This window comes from Gracilinanus agilis, chromosome X, assembly GCF_016433145.1.
Source record: "Gracilinanus agilis isolate LMUSP501 chromosome X, AgileGrace, whole genome shotgun sequence".
Taxonomy (NCBI): Eukaryota; Metazoa; Chordata; class Mammalia; order Didelphimorphia; family Didelphidae; genus Gracilinanus; species Gracilinanus agilis.
Genome location: NC_058136.1, coordinates 61,083,272 through 61,100,709, shown reverse-complemented (window position 1 = coordinate 61,100,709; position 17,438 = coordinate 61,083,272). Strand labels below are relative to the sequence as shown.

The following is a 17,438-nucleotide window of genomic DNA, read 5'->3' as shown; positions in this document are numbered from 1 at the left end:
CAAGGACATCAGTCAACTAAGGAGCAGAGATGAAATCCAAACCCAACTCCAAACCTGGGTTCAAATTTCAACTCTGCTCCTTTTTTCAGCCCACTATTCTGCATGTTAACTCGGGATGTTATTATTTTGTTCGAGTCAATCACATTTTTAAACCAATTGTCAATAACATGGAGCTTATGTTTTTATGTAAACTCACTAACACTTGTATCAAATGCTTCTGTTGATGGCTACTCATTTTAAAATATAAGTTCTGTTATTATTGTTTACATTTTTAAATCAGATTTGAGATAACTTGGATTTTTAGGTTTGTTTGAAATTGTATTCCTCATTTTCTTATTTGGAGTAATGGCATTTTTTGAAATTGCTATAGAGAAAGCATGGAATAATGATGGATAAGAGTCCTGGACTTGGAGTTGGGAAAACCGGATTCCAACTCCTGCCCTTAGTCACTTGCTAGTTTGCATGAGCCTGGGCAAGTCACTTACCCTATCTGTGATTCTGTTTCCTCAGAAGGGTTTGGATTTAATTATCTCTAAGATCTCTATCTATAAATTGATGATCTATGATCTTATAAAGAAAAAAAGCCATTCTATAATTCAAATCTAATGAAAGAGATGCTGATAAAGAGACGGAATCTTCTGATCAAGATCACTGCCTGAACAAAGGGAGGATTACTCAGCTCCTACTACCTAGAGAGCAGCAAGACCTGATATCTGTATCAACCTGAATAATGATCAAGAAATCCAGTAGGAAGCTACCAGGTCTTCTTCCAAACCAGAACTCGGACAATACAAAAGGCAGGTCACCGACAAAGCCAGTGCAGTAGAGCAGGCAAATGAGCCAGTACTGGCCAAGCATAACCTATATATTTGGGATTCGGAAGAGGTGGGGTGGGGCAGAGGGCCAGAAAAAACCCAGAGTGGGGACCTTAGAAACCCTGAGAAGGGCACCTGTTCACACCTAGATGACAGCACAGGAGCAGAGGTTCACGAGACCCTAGCACCCTGCCCAAGGCCCTGAAGACCGAGCACTCTGGAATTCAGAGACCCAGAAGGGCTAATGCCAGCAGGGAGCACAAGAATACAGAGACCAAGCAGAGCCACTTGCCCCACCCCAAAGTGCAACAGCAGGCAGAGCTTGACCCTGACACAAAGCCCCAATTAAGGAACTAAAGCTGGAAAGATATGAGTAAACAACAAAAAGTAACTAGAATCAAAAATTATTATAGATACAGAGATCCTCCAACAAGTAACCCCAGAATATCTGACTCAAAAGGGGAAAAGGGGGGATTTTTCCCCACAAAGACTATATGAATATTTAGATATCGAAAGAAATAAAGCATGAAATAAACAATGAACTAACAGCTCTACAGAAAATAGCCAGAACACTAAAAAGCTTTGAACAGCAAGTGGTAAACCTTATCCAATTGAGAAACTTTCTAAAAAACCAGAATAGAATAAATAAGGTGAAGGGAAGGAAATAAGTAGTTCTAAAGTGCCTACTAGGTTCCAGGCCTATATTAAGTGCTTTACATTTGATCCTCTCAACAACTTTTTGAAGTGTGTGCTGTTATCACTCCTATTTTCAGTTGAGGCTCCGGTGGCAGAGAGAAGTGTTAAGCGGCTTGCCCAAAGCTGCAGAGCTAGTAAGTGTCTGAAGTCTTATTAGAATTTAGGTCTTCCTAACTCCAGGCCTAATTACTCTAAAAATTCACTACATTATCTGGTTGCTTCAAGTAACAATAATTCCATGGTTCAGCAATTAATATTAGAACAAAATCAAGATTGAAAAAACAGGAAAAAAAATCCAAGCTATCTGATATAAAAGACAACTGAACTGGAAAAAGGTCAGGGAGAAATCATTTAAGCATCATTGGATTCCCTGGAAATCACGATAAAAGAAAACTCCTAGACACTATATTTTTTTTCTTTTAAAACTATTAACTTTTCAAGGAGGGGATGTCCTTCAATTGGGGGAATGGCTGAACACATCGTGTGATATCTGCGGGTGATGGAATACTATTGTGCTCAAAGGAATGATGAACTGGAGGAGTTCCATGTGAACCGGAAAGACCTCCAGGAACGGATGCAGAGCAAAAGGAGCAGGACCAGGAGAGACCAATACACTGTGGGAAAATAGAACGTGATGGACTTCTGTACCAGCAGTAATGCAATGACCCAGGATGCTACCCACATTCAGAGGAAGAACTACAGGAGTGGAAACACGGAAGAAAAGCAGCTGCTTGAACACACGGGTTGAGGCAGACATGACTGGGGATGTAGACTTGAAACTACCACACCAATGCAATGACCAACAATTTGGAAATAGGTCTTGATCAACGACACATGTTAAAACCAGTGGAAATGGGCATCGGCCAGGGGTGGGTGAGGGGGAAAGGGGAAAGTAGGAGCATGAATCATGGAACCGTGTTAACTTTTCTAAAAAATGAATATTAATAAATGTTTTTAAAAAAACTATTAACTTTTCAAACAAGCATTTTTATTAATCTGTCTCAGATCCTACTTCCTTCCCCACTCAGCAAATAAAAAACAAAACAAAGCCCCACCCAAAATCTCAATAGGTACCCTAGTCTAGCAAAACAAATTCTCATGTTAGTCATGTATGTAAATGTGTCACCTTCTATAGCATATTTCAAGAAATCATAGGTTTATTGGCACTAGAGGGCAAGTTGAAGATAGAATCTACCTATCATCTTCTGAAAGGAACCCCAAAAGGAAAAGTCCTAGGAATGTCATAGCCAAAATCCAGAGCTTCCAAGACAAAGGGCTATACCAGAAAGAAGCAGTTCAAATACCAAGAAACCCCAGGCAAGATCACATAAGACCTGATAACTTAAGCTACCTTTTTAGCTTTCAAACATTTCTGACGAAAAGATCAAAACCGAGTAGCAACTCTGAAATGCAAACAACCCAAGATTCACGAGAACTCTTGGAAAGAAGATCTGAGCAACTGGAAGGAACTGCATGTTGGTGTGGGGCTTGCTACAGTTCTGGTAGGGGAAGAAGACACAAGTGTCCCTTTAGATGGGAAGTCTTCAAAAAGGCTCTTGATGGCTTTAAATAAGAAAAATGCTGGCCCCCAGGTTAGACTGGTTGTTTTCTGAGTTTGAAGAGAGTAAAAGAAGGGATAAGCTTGTGTAGAAAGAAGGAGTAGGAAGGGGGAAGAACTAGCTATTCAGAAAAATCTTGTTCTTATTTATCTACAATGGGCAAAGTACACACACACACACACACACACACACACACACACACGTGCACGGGCACATCTGGTGTAGAAATATTCCAAACTCAGAAGGGAAATACGGAAAGATACTGAGTGGGTTAAAAGAAAGGATAAATAATACTGGGATTTCCTAAAACCTGAAGCAGGAATTAAAAGGGAAAAAAGGAAAGAACTAGAAGGGGAAGCTTGTCAGTTGGGCTATGGATGGCCACTCTGTAGTAATACAAATAGAATGACAGATTTGGGGACCATAAGAAATGATGAATAAAAGGGTTTCAGAGAATTGTGGGAAGTATGAACTGGTGTAGAGTGGCACAAGCAGAGCCAAGACAATAACAACATTGTAAAGAAAAAGAACCTTGAAAGACTTCAGAACTCCAGTCAATGCAATGACCAAGCACATCTCCAAAGGCCTGCCGACTCCTCCTGACAGAAGTGATGGACTCAACATGCCCAAAGTAACTTGGCCACTGTGTGGCTTCGTTTTACTTCAATATGCTCATCTGTTCCAGGGCTGGCTTCTTCCCTTTCTCTCACTTTCCAAAGGTAGATGGGAGACCGAGGGAGGATCGGGAATAGTGACGCCCCTACAAAGAGAGCCACTGACCTTTTTTTTCATGCACAGAAGGGAGAAGAAAGAAGTTCAGGAAGGCAGTATAGGGAAGGACAGTTTTACAAGTAACATTGGGATTTACTGCATGTGTGTCTACACGTACATACAAATATATAAATATGTATATATATATATATATATATATATATATATACACACACACACACACACACGCACATATTTTAAAGCAATCAGTATGAAATGGAGATTTATAATTCCACAGGCGGGCCTTTTGTATTCTGCTCTCTATATGGAAATGTTCCCTTTGTTTGGTGTTTCATCTGAGAATAAAAAGGAAAACCAGAAGGACCCAATCTCTCCACTGACGGCACAAGCCATCAGCACATCTTGGAGAGAAAGAAAAGGAAAAATCTGGCAGCGTAGAACACTGAAACCGAGCCAAATGCAGATTCGCTTTATTGGAATATGACATCTCATCATGAAAAAAAGAGCCGATGGGGAAAGGGAAGCTGAGAAAGTGCACAATTTCTCTTCCGTCATGAAAAACTGGCACTGGTTCCTGAGGGATAAAGAAGTATGATGAGCAATAGGGTATTGTGTTTACAAAGTAAAATGCTGTTTGACTTGAATGTTCAAAAGAAGAGAGATAGAATGGGGAAAAGGCAAGCGTTTCTGCTTTTTCTACAGAGAATCAGAACCCTGGTGCCTTCCTCAACATACTGGAGCCAATAAAGCCCTGAACTTAACAAAAATAATTTTAAAAAGAACTGCTATTTGGCTTAAGAATGCCTCCCTCATGTCGGCAATTTTAACCCTGAAGCAGGATTAGCCTCAGCTTACCTTGGAAAGCAGAGATTGAATGAACTCTTCCTGCTTCTTGCTAGATGCCAGGAAATTCTATTCAGAGCACAGCATTAAGAACAAGAGCTACCAAGTTACAAAACATTTCCCGTCTCCTTTCCACATATTAACAGCAGCAGCTAGCATTTACATAGTTTTAGTGTTTACAAAGAACTTTCCATGTTATCTATCTCATTTGATTCACACAGCACGAGGATAATTATCCCCATTTTCCAGATGAGGAATCTAAGACTTGCCCAGGGTCACATTGCTAGTGTTTGATGCAGGATTCAAACTTGGGTCTTTCTATATCTAGTCTTCCATCCACTATATCCTAACCCTCACCTAACAGCACTGCTCTTATCTACATTTTACTGATGAAAAAGCTCAAGCTTAACAAAGTTAGATGACTTGGCCAACGTCACCTACTCAAGGAATCAATCCACAAGCCTAATGGCCAGGCTGAGCGCCATGCTTAGCACTAGAAATACAAAGAAAAAGATTCAAACCGAGGTCTCCATTCTCCTCACTTCAAGGTCTGGCCAGTGACACTTCCTCCAAGCACCACTCCCTGCTTCCACGTCTGGCTTAGTCTTTCCATTTACTTCCTCCAAGCAACTCTACCAGAAAATGCTGTGGCAGCCTAGGGTTGGGGGTTGTGGAACAAGAGAGAATCTCCTCCCCTCTTCTGCCTTCTGGTAGAGGAACAGGAGTCATCCTCCACAGAGCACTTCTCTGACTGTTACTCCCCTGCTCCTAAGGCCACTAGGACTGTAGGCAACCTCTGGCTAACCAAAGGCCAAGCTACCCCCTCAGATTCCACCAGGGAGAACTTCGCACATTTTGGAAGGGGATAACGTAGCGTAGACATGTGTGAACACTTAACCCGGCGTTTTAACATTTCATCTCCTCTCTGTTGTCCCCTCATTTTCTGTGATGATTAATTAGATGTGATGACTAGACCCGAAACACACACACACACACACACACACACACACACACACACACGCGCGCGCACAACCATTACTAGAGTTGTTAGGCACATTGAGCTCAGGAGCGACATTCCTACCTTCCTCAGTGTTGCCCATCAAGATGGCAATCTTGAATATGATGAACTGGGTGAAAATGTTGGCAGCATCAAATCTCTCAGCTTCTTTTACAGCTGCATTGGCCTGAGAAGAGAAACATGGGTTCTGCTGATTACCAAAGTTACGGCTGACGTCAGAGACACTCAAGGGCTGATGGGACTCTCAGCAACATCACTTAGCTACCTCCATTTCCCTTCCTCGCTTCAGAGGGGGAAAGCCTCCTGGCTGTACCCAACTACTAACTGTACCATCACATTGGCCTCTCAGGCCTTGGCCAGCTTTCTTCTGCAGCCATTAAGGAATTCTTTCAATTGTTAGTTTTGTCCTATGATTAGGCTTTCTTGGTAGTAAAGACCTTAATGTACTCCTCAATCCCAAAGTCACACCTCAATTTGGGGCATCTATGTCTCCTGGTTAACTGAAAGGGAAGGCACAACACCCCCCCCCAACAAGGGCAAGAGTCACAGGACTATAGACATGCTCTCTCTCCCTTGGGAACCTCTTTTGGGATGCCAAGTCTTGTACTCCCTGCTCCCCAGAGTTCTCAGGAAATCATTGCTAAAACTTCAAAGAAATACATCAATGTGAACTCCAAGTATGAGGGTCACCCAGTGCACTTGTTGTCTTGCCCTGATCAGTCTCTATGGCAGAAATGTTTTAAGTCAAAAAAAATAAATGTTGGAGATGTGGCAAAATTGGCCTGCCCCAACACCTCTCCCCTCCCATTCATTCTATTTGTAGTTTGAACACACTCTAATCAGACTCTTATTCTTCTTTCTCCCTTGACACTTGTTTGAGAATCTCTTATGACCAGCTAAGTTCAAGAGTCTTTTCTTAGACATCCTTTTGCTTGACTGGTAGGTGCTAACCTGCTAGTGACTCCTTCTCTTCAAAACCTCTCTGTTCATTTCAGTTCAGATACTGGACCTTCATGCTGTTCCTCCTACCTCTCTAATAACTCCTTCTGTGTCTCTGATCATCTCCTTTTTCTCCTTAACAGCTGGTATCTCCCAAGATTCTGGTTTTTGCTTTTTGTCTTTCATGCTTTCTAGGGAGCTCATTCACCATCCCATCATACAACCTATACCTCTAGCCTTCACCGCACAATTTCCAGGTGCCAACAGAATGGTTTCCCTCTAGAATAATCTCCAATCACTTCAAATTGAGTAGATATCATGATAGAATGGATAGAACTGGAAACCAGCCAAGTCAAGGCAACAAGCATTTTTTTTCCTCTTTTGTTTTTTTTTTCAATAGAAAATTTTTCCATGGTTACATGATTCATGTTCTTTCTCTCCCCTCCACACTGCCCCCCCCCAGTAGCCGATGCGTATTTCCACTGGGTTTTACATATGTCGTTGATCAAGATCTATTTCCATATTATTGATAGTTGCCCTGGGGTGATCCTCATGTTAGCCAATCTGCAAGGTATGAGGTGGTACCTCAGAATTGCTTTGATTTCCATTACTCTAATTATAAGAGATTTAGGACACTTTTTCATGTGTTTATTGATAGCTTTGATTTCTTTATCTGAAAATTGCCTATTCCTGTCCCTTGCCCATTTATCAATTAGGGAATGGCTTGATTTCTTGTGCAATTGATTTAGTCCCTTATATATTTGAGTAATTAGACCTTTGTCAGAGGTTTTTGTTATAAAGATTTTTTCCCAATTTGTTGATTCCCTTCTAATTTTGGTTGCAGTGGTTTTGTTTGTGCAAAACCTTTTTAATTTAATGTCATCAAAATTATTTATTTTGCATTTTGTAATTTTTTCTGTTGCTTGGTTTAAAAATCTTTCCTTTCCCAGAGATCTGACAAGTATACTATTCTGTGTTTGCCTAATTTACTTATAGTTTCCTTTTTTATATTCATGGCGTTCACCCATTCTGAATTTATCTTGGTGTAGGGTGTGAGATGTTGATCTAACCCTAATCTCTTTTATACTGTTTTCCAATTTTCCCAGCAGTTTTTGTCAAATAATGGGTTTTTGTCCCAAAAGCTGGGCTCTTTGGGTTTAGCATAGACTGTCTTGCTGATATCACTTTCCCCAAGTCTATTCCACTGATCCTCCCTTCTAGCTCTTAATCAGTACCATATTGTTCTGATGATCGTTGCTTTATAGAATAGTTTAAGATCTGGTACTGCTGGGCCTCCTTCCTTCATGGTTTTTTTTTTCATTATTTCCCTTGATATTCTTGATCTTTTGTTCTTCCAAATGATCTTTGTCGTAGTTTTTTCTAATTCAGTAAAGAAGTTTTTTGGTAGTTTGATAGGTATGGCATTAAATAGGTAAATTAATTTGGGTAGGATGGTCATTTGTATTATGTTAGCTCGTCCTACCCATGAGCAATCAATGTTTTTCCAATTGTTTAGATCTAGTTTTAATTGTCTGGAAAGTGTTTTGTAGTTGTGTTTGTATAATTCCTGTGTTTGTCTTGGCAGAGAGATTCCTAAGTAGTTTATATTGTCTAGGGTGATTTTCAATGGTGTTTCTCTTTCTACCTCTTGCTGCTGGGATGTGTTGGAGATATATAGAAATGCTGATGATTTATGTGCATTTATTTTGTATCCTGCCACTTTGCTAACGTTGTTGATTATTTCCACTAGCTTTTTTTTAGTTGATTCTCTAGGAGCAACAAGCATTTGTTAAGCTTTTATTAAGTGTCAAGCACTGTGCTAACTACTAGAACACAAATAGAGAAAAAAGAAAACCAGTCCTTGCTCTCCCAGGAGTTGACATTCTAATGGGGAGGGATGAAATGACGCCACCTAAAAGGGGGCTAAAAAGTCAAAAGAGGGGAGAGGCATTCACTCAAGTGCTCGGTTTTCTATCTTTGTCAGAGGTAACCAAAATTCAGAAAGTCAGAAGCAGAATCAGGAGAAGAATGGATTGCTGGCCTGGGCCTTTCCTCAAAATAGAGGCAAAAGGGAGCCACAGGATAAGAAGGGCAAGAAGGCCAGAGGGACTGAAGAAACTATCAGAGTGTTTAAGGGCAGCTGAGGTATGATGGCAAAATCAGGAGAGTCTGAAGCAGAGCTCAGAAAGAAATGAGAAAAAACCAGGAGGCCTGAACCCTAGGACAGCCACTTAATCTCTCTGAGTCTGCTTTCCCACAGGTCATCAAAGGGATGGCCTTCCCAAATTCTTTCATTCTAATATTCCGATTCTCTTCCTAAATCCAAGTTCACCTTAAGGGGTTTGGGTTATTTCCTTTTTGTCTTTGTTTACATATCCTGCCCATGGTAAATAAGTAATCAATGTCGGTTGAATTATCTCACTTTCCCTCCCTTTCAACTGCCCCATTTCTATCAACATCTAACATTTCATGCCACCCAGATTCAGAACCTTGGATCTGTCATCCTCACAAAATGTTAGATTGAGGTGGGAGGGGGTGAGAAGGACACCTGAGCTGATCTAGTCCAATGTTCTTACTTTGTAGATGAGAAACTTGGCACCGACAGAAACTGAGGGCCTTGGCTCAAGTCTACGAGTGGCAAAGACAGGATTCTGACTAGGTCTCCTGACTTCTTAACTAGGGTTTTCTATTGGATCCTAATGCCTCTGATTCTTCCCTCACCATTGCCTACATCTAGTAACTCAACAGATGCTTGTCAAAGCTGTCTCCAATTCACTAGAAATCATCAAATTGAGTCTGAGCAGAGATACTGTAGAAAGGATTCCAGTATTTGATAGAAGGTTGGACCAGATGATCTTTTGAGTGTCTTCCACATATAAGATTCTATGAAATCTATTTATCTGTTTTATGCAGTTAGGTGGTACAAGGGATAGAGCACTGGACATAGAGTCAGGAAGAGCTAGGTTCAAATATGGCCTCAAACACTTACCAATTGTTATGACTTTAGGCAAACTGCTTCACCTATTTCTGCCTCAGTTTCCTTAACTGTAAAATGGAGATAATAACACCTATCTGCTAGGGCTGTTATGAAGATAAAATGAGATGTGTGTGAAGTGACTGGCAAAAAGTAGGAGCTAGACAGATGCTAGTTGTTATTATCAGTTGGGGTTATGCTAGTAGCTTCCTTTCCATTTACACTACCACCATTCTAAGTCTTTTACTTAGATTACTTCAACTAGTCTAGAACAGTGATGGCGAACCTATGGCATATGTGCTAAAGATGGCACACAGAGCATTCTCTATGGGCACACACGCTGCCCCACCTCCACCCCCCAGAATTCAGTACTAGAAAGGCAGAGGGACTCAGGCAGAGCTTCTCCCCTCCCTCTCTCCACTATACCTGACGACATTTTTTCCTATCCCCCACCCCTCTGCCCAGCAGCCAATGGGAGTACACAGGAAGGAAGGAGGATGCTCGGGCCATTCCCCTCCCCCTCTCCACACTCACTGAGGGCATTTATCCCTTCACCCACCCCTCTACCCAAGAGCCCAATGGGAGTACTTCCTCCCTCCACTGTGTGAGGTGGGTGGGGGCTGTGGTATGATACTTGTTCAGGTGTGGGTGGGGGCATTCCATGTCTAAAAGGTTCACCATCACTGGTCTAGAGGACCTCCCTTTCTTTTCCTCTCCTATTAACCTTCTATGATCTAATCAATTATTTTAAGTCTGAATTCTAAAGCCAACTGCCTTCCAGTGTCATAAGTCACCGAGAGGCTAAGAAGGCTGAGAAGTGAGGAGGCCTCTTACCCCTTGTCATGAAGCCTTTTGCCTCCCTGGTTCATTCTGGACAGCAGCAGCTTTAATTTCCCATCTCTCATACATTCCCACCTCGTGCATGGGTATGCGCTTCTGCTATTCTCCCCTTCATTGGCACTCTCTTGACTGCCTATAATTTGTGGAGTACTTAAGAGTCTGTACTCCACTCAAATATTGTCTTCGGGTCTTCTCTCATTATTTCTTGTACCTAAACCTCTCTCTAGACTAAGACTGGAAGCTCCTCCTTGTATAGAGACATGGTCTGTGTCTGCAAGATCTCCCATATTTGTCCAATAAGGGAAGTCAATCAGAACGTGAACGACACTGACCTAAGAAGTTTGGTATGGATCCTCCTTTGCTCTGACAGTCCTGAGCAAATCACATCATAAGCTTCCTAATCTCCAATTTCTTCATCTTTGAAGTGGGGAGGTATCTATCTCTTGGGTTCCTTCCAATGACATTCCAATAACATTCAAGGATTGGTAGCATCCAATAACAATAATGCAAACAACAACAATAACAAATGGTTTATAAAGCATATTGTGGATATATCGTCTCCTTTGTTCCTCACAACTACCCTGTAAGATAGGGATTACAAACATCCCTGTCTTACGGATAAAAGAAACTTGTCGATTTGACTCCTAAGATTTGTACCTTCTAACTACGTCATCTGATAAGTAATGAACCTTCGTCTCTTGGCATCCTGAGTGTGTGGAAATGGCTGTCCGCTGCCCTCCAGGACTGCACAAAATCATCTCCGGCTATCGCGAAAGGCCACGTGTGATGTGCCCAATGTAAACACAAGCTATATCACCATCTAGTGGCCAGAGCGAGAGGCTGGCTGCTTTTAGACAAAATGGCCAATTCGTGTTCAGGCCTAGTAGAAAGGGGGAAGATCTTTTGGACCTCATAAAACAAGCAGAGATACATGTTAAAGCTTGTCTACTGAGAGTTATATAGAAATCACAGAAATGCTCTCTGATACGTTGTGGCTGCTGCTGAAATAAGGCACAGCGGCTTCAAAATCCTGACTGAGTTCCACTCATCTGTAGCCACTGGCGGCCCATACACCTACAGAGAATGAATGAGGTAGGGCTGTCAAGTCACATGGGCCACCATCCCCCATGTCATTAGCCACCTCTTGAATCCCTTTAAGGTTCTGCTCTGGCCCACTAAAGTGGACAGAGCGCTGAAACTGGAACCAGGAAGCCTGGGGTTCAAATCTAAACTCAGACATTTACTTGCTGTGTGGTCAAGTCATTTCATCTCTATATCTATAAATAAAGGGGAATGAACTTGATTACTCCTAAGGTCCATCCCAGCTCCCAATCTATGATCTGCTGCTATGATTTCCAGCACAACCTCTAAGGTCAAGGTGCCCTCAAAGTCACCCTAAAGACATCCTCTCTTGGCTCGGAAAGAAGAAAGGACTTGTCCAAGATGACACTGAGAGTGAGAAGAAAAGGCAGGCTACAAACTCAGGTTCTCAGATTCCAAACCCAATGTTCTTGCAACTAGGACTTGGTATATTCCCCCCTAGTAATTCCAACAGGGAATGTACTAATGAACTCACGGGCCTGGCCATACCTCAGATTGGGGGATTTCATCAAATATCCCTCAGCCTCCAATCCTACGAGAAGCTCCAAAGTTGAAGGGAATTATCTCTGTAAGAGCTTCCCAAGGAGAAAGCCAAGAAACATGTTTTCCTAATATTCTACTATCTCACATTAGGGCCTAGAAAAGGGCTCCTTAGCCTTTTTTTGACTCAAGGAGCCCCTTGGCAGTGTGGTAAAGTCTAAGGACTCTTTCTCAGAATAATGTGATACCCAAATATGTGTTGATGTCCAGTTAGATACTCGGGGGGGGGGGTCGGGTCAAGTTCCTAGATTCCTGGGGATCTATCCAGAAAGTCTAGCCCTTGGAGACTGTTGAACCACATGTAACAAAGGCCTGGCTTAAAACTAGAAAGAAGCAAGACTCTGGCTTCTGTTAGGGGTGGAAGAGGGGAGTCACTTCCCTCTCAGGGCGGCCTCTAAGATCCTCTCCACCTCAAGCCCTTTCATTGTATTTCTAGAGCCCAAGTAATCAAAAGAGCATTTATTAAGCACCTACCATATCTAAGTACTGTGCCGTGTACTGAGAACACAAAGATGACAGTCAAACGACCCCCAGGCCCAACAACCCTCTTCCTCTCCCCTCCCCACCCCCCCCCTCTCTCCTTAGAGCCAGCAGGTACCCTGTTCCCAGAAAGCCTAAAGTGGAGTCTGACCCAGAAGAGGGGAAAAGCCGCCCTTCCCCTTGTATTCTCTGGTTTATTGGAGTCCTGGGGGAAATCTTCGACTTATAGCCTGTGGCCTGAGTTAAGCCAAGGATTCCAGGCTGTAGCATGTAACACTAGAACAAAAAAAACTCTGACAGAAAATATTAGAAAGCCGCGGCTCAATCAAAACAACTCCGAGGTGCCGCCTCACCCCCAGCAGGTGGGCTAACATGACAGCAAAGGAAAGTAATAAATGTTGGAGAGGACGTGGCAGAATTGGGACATTAACGAGCTGCTGGTGGAGTTGTGAACGGATCCAACCATTCTGGAGGGCAATTTGGAACTCTGCCCAAAGAGCGCTAAAAGGCTGCCTGCCCTTTGAGCCAGCCTTACCACTGCTGGTATACTCCAAAGCCTCTTAAAACTGGGCTCCCTTGAAGGAGTGGAAGGCATTATTGGTAACGAATCTTTATAATAAAAAACTCTGACAGAGGTCTAATTACTCGAATATACAAGGAGCTAAATCAACTACAGGAGAGGAAACACAGAAGAAAAACAACTGCTTGAACACTTGGGTTGATGCGGACACGATTGGGGATGCAGACTCGAAACGACCACCCCAATGCAACTATCAGTAATGTGGAAATAGGTCTTGATCGATGACACAGGAAGAAACCAGTGGCAATGTGCGTCGGCTACTGGGGGGTGGGGGTGGGGGGGAGAGCAAGAACATGAATCATGGAACCATGGAAACAAATTTTCTAAAAAATAAAAAAATTTTAAAAAATGTATTCCTGCTGCTAAGTTGCTTACTGATCATGGCAAAAGACTGCTAGGAAATCTGAAGCAATCAGCCAGCTCCAAAGAGGGCTCTTACTTGAGCATTTTCTTCCACTGCATGCTTGATAGAAGGGGAGGTTGGCCTTTAGTCGGGGACAGACTCCAAACAAGGCTTGTGGCAGTGGGAGAATAGACTACCCATTTAAAAAAAGATGAGATGGTCCTCTTCTTCCCTCTACCATTCTAGTTAATAGTTCTAGCAAAGCAGGGTGGGAAAAAGAGGCCTGGGCAGGAAAATGGGAATGCACTGCTGGACAGATTTCTCTTATCCTAAATGACCCCTTCAGCCTTGCACAAAGTTGGAGGCCTGGGTTAGCCCACACTCTGCCAACTATCCAAGGTAGCCTTGGAGTCCCCAACTGCCAAGAAGACACAAAGAAGACTGCCCTTGCCAGCCAACCTCGACTCTGCCTATGAAGAGCCATGTTCGCCGCCTCCCCAGACTAGAGAAACCAAAGGACCTTTTCCAGCTGCTTCAGATGAATGTAGCAGGAAGCACGATTCCTCTGCAGTTTGGCAAAGTTTGCATCCATCTGCCCAGATGGATAGAAATTCAGGGAATAGTTATACCACTGCAAAGCCTCGGAGTAACTCTGCGCCTGAGGGTTAAGAAGAGACAACGGGCACACATATGTAAGAGACAGGCAACATTTCTTCACGTTTTCTTTAAGAAGCCAGTAAAATTGCAATGCTAAAAATAACTGAGGTAAACTTGAGAAAGCTATTCCTTTGGAGGTTTTTTCCCAGGCCACAAGATATGTCACCGACAATGGCTGCTCCTTCAAGGGAGCCCAGTTTTAAGAGGCTTTGAGGGCTAACCGTCACGATTTCTGCTGAGCCCCCTATGACGATAAAGGGTGTGTCTTATCTAGGCGACATCCTCATGGCATCAGGAGAAAGGAAGGGAAACAGTACTCACAGTCGGCCCACCTGAGATCACCTTGGTATTGTCAATCATTAGTGAGGCTGGGGAAGAAAACCTCAGGAAGGTTTGTTTCACCTCATGCTCAGCAAACTCAATGTTGAGCAGGCTGGACAAAGACAAACACATTAGTCTGCTCTTAGTGGAGCTGTGAACGGATTCAGCCATTCTGGAAAATAATTTGGAATTAACAGCAAAGAGAATGACCAAAACCCTCATACATTTTGAGCCAGACATTCCACTCTTGGGCATATCTCCTCCTCCTGAGGTCAAGGACAAAAAGATGAGCTCCTCCAACATCAAAATACTTATACGTAGCAGCATTTTGTGGTAGTAAAAAACTGGAAACAAATCAGATGCCCAAGGATTAGGGGATGACTAAATAAATTGTGGTTGATGAATATAATGGAGTATCACTGTGCTAGAAGAAACAATAAACATGATGAATCAGAGAAGCAGGGGAAGACTTGTAAGTAAAGCACATGCCCTAGGGATTCTTAAGCTTTTTTTTTTTTGTCATGGGTCCCTTGGGCATGAAGAAGCCTATGAGGGGCAGCTAGGTGGCTCAGTAGATAGAGAGCGAGGCCTAAAGGGGGGGGGCGGTCCTGGGTTCAAATCTGGCCTCAGACACTTCCTAAGCTGTATGACCCTGGGCAAGTCCCTTCACCCCAATAGCCTAGCCCTTCCCACTTTTCTGCCTTGGCACAAATACTTAGTATTGATTCTAAGATTGCAGGTAAGGGTTTAAAAAAAGAAGCCATAGCCTATGAACCTTTTCTCAGAAGAATGACTTACAAGGCATAAAAGACAAAAAAAAAATCACAAAGAAAATCAACCATATTGAAGTCCAGGTTTTGAAATACTAAAAAAAAGCTTACAGACTCAAGGACAGGAAGCCTTCTATAAACAATGACAGTAACAGGAGAAAGGGAGAGAAGTTCCGGGAAGCCATGAGGGCTAAATGCTATGGCAATTATAATGTTCAAGCTCGACCCCAAAGGCAAGAAAGAAGACAATATGAGGCAAAGGATTATGGGTGCAGAGCCCTGAAGAAAATGGTTCAGAGATGTGTTTTGCTCGACTGTTCTCCACTCTCTTTCATTCTTTATTGGAAGGGATGATTCTCTGGGAAGAGGAGGGAGAAAGGATACACTGGCAAATGGAGGTGATATAAACTCTGAAACGCAGTGATACGAATGTATTTGTAAAACCAGTAAAGCAGAGAAAAGGAAGCAAAGCCCTTTAGGAGGGCTGGAGCTAGACCAGCTCTGTGGTAAGGGCTGCCCCATTCCCTTCTGCCTAGTGTAACTAACTGGTTCAGAGCTAGTCCCATATGTCCAAAATTGCACCGAGGAACAGCCAGGGAAGCACCACCACAATTGCCGCTGGTCATAAATTAGGAGAGGCCTGAATCAAGACTGTTCAAATCACCCCAAATATAGCCTGGTGTAGTGCGTCTGCTAAGGGACAACAAAGAGAACCCTTGTGCTGGTCTGGACTTAGAAGAGAGCACTCAAACCATGTGACCTAGAGGCACAAGTCACAGAATCAAATTAAAGCAAAGGCACGAGCTACACTGGACATCACTTGGTCCAAACCTGGCTCAGAAACAGAAGTCATCTCTCCAAGCTCCTCAAGGAGGAGGCTTTTCACCTCTGTTGGGAGGCATCCATCAGGGAGGAAGAACCTACTATCTCCTAAGACAGCCCATTCCACTTTGGGACAACTCTCACTGTTAGGAAGCTTTCTTTGCACGGAAACTTACAAATCTACTGCTTTGGGAATTCTCCCCATCACTCCTAGTTCTTCCCTCAGGGACCGAGTAGAACAAGTTCAATCCCTCTTCCATGAGAGAGCCTTTCAAAACTTTAGTATTGGCTATTATACCTCCTCAGATCTCTATTTATTCCTGGCTGTGTCCCTAGTTCTTTCCAGAGTCACTTCAGGGGCCAGCTGAGTGGCTCATTGGATTGAGAGCCAGGCCTAGAGAGATGGGAGGTCCTGGGTTCCAATCCGGCCTCAGACACTTCCTAGCTGGGAGACCCTGCGCAAGTCCCTTCACCCCCATTGCCCACCCTTACCACTCTTCTGCCTTGGAGCCAATACACAGTATGGATTCTAAGACAAGGGAAGGTGAGGGGTTAAAAAAGAGTCACTTCACCTTCTTAATCTGCTTTCTCTGAATGGAATCCAGCTGGTCAACCTCTCCTAAGATGTGGTGCCCAGACCTGGACACAGTATTCCAAATGTGGTCTGACCAGGGGAGAGCGCCGAAGGACTCCCATGTCCCTTGTCACGGACCCTATCGTTGTGGTCATACTGCCCAAGATGGCATTAGATTTTGTGGCTGCTATGTCGTCCTGTGGCCTCACGTTGAGAGAATTACTGCTCTAGGAGAATTAGCAGATAGAAAGAAGCCTCACAGCTGGAAGAAGGCAGTATAGAGAAGGGAGCAGTTGCTAATGTAGAAATCAGACGGGAATGGATTCCAGGAAACCGTGCCATAGGAACCTTGGCTGGCCTGACAGTACTGGGGAAGATATTCAGACCCTAGAAAAGGATCATGGAGGGGGGGCTTGGAGGGTGGAGGGCTCATGGGGAACAATACAGCAGCCGTCCTCAAGGATCTGAAGGGCTAATACACACAGGAGAGACGAGGCTCATTCAGCTTGGCTGCAGAGGACAGAATTCAGAGCAATCAGCAGAAGAAACGGAGGTGGTCTTTGCTTTGGCATAATGGGAAACTTCCTAACAATTCAGAGCGTCACCAAGTGGCATGGGCTGCCTCAGGGGAAAGCAGAGACTGGGAGGCTGACTTCTCAGGGGTGCTATCGGAAGGCATTCTTGTTTAGAATCGAACTCTGAGATTTCATCTGAATTTGAGATCTGTCGGGGGTAAGGAGAGACGGAATGAATGAATGGTCAGGTGGTCCAGGTGGGCTGGAATTTACAATCCACGAAAGAGAAGAGTGGGAAATGAGGCTGGAAATGGGAGTT

At 43.4% G+C, this 17,438-nt stretch overlaps 1 protein-coding gene across 1 annotated transcript in view; it reads right to left on the bottom strand.

The window, feature by feature from the left end:
* Nucleotides 1-17,438, bottom strand: part of TEX11 (testis expressed 11) — a 186,875-nt gene that overhangs the window by 46,073 nt on the left and 123,364 nt on the right. The window contains exons 10-11 of the mRNA XM_044682860.1: nt 13,981-14,118; nt 5,727-5,829 (exon numbers count right to left, since the gene is read on the bottom strand). Coding sequence (XP_044538795.1) covers nt 5,727-5,829; nt 13,981-14,118 — 241 coding nt within the window. The remainder of the gene's footprint in view (nt 1-5,726; nt 5,830-13,980; nt 14,119-17,438) is intronic.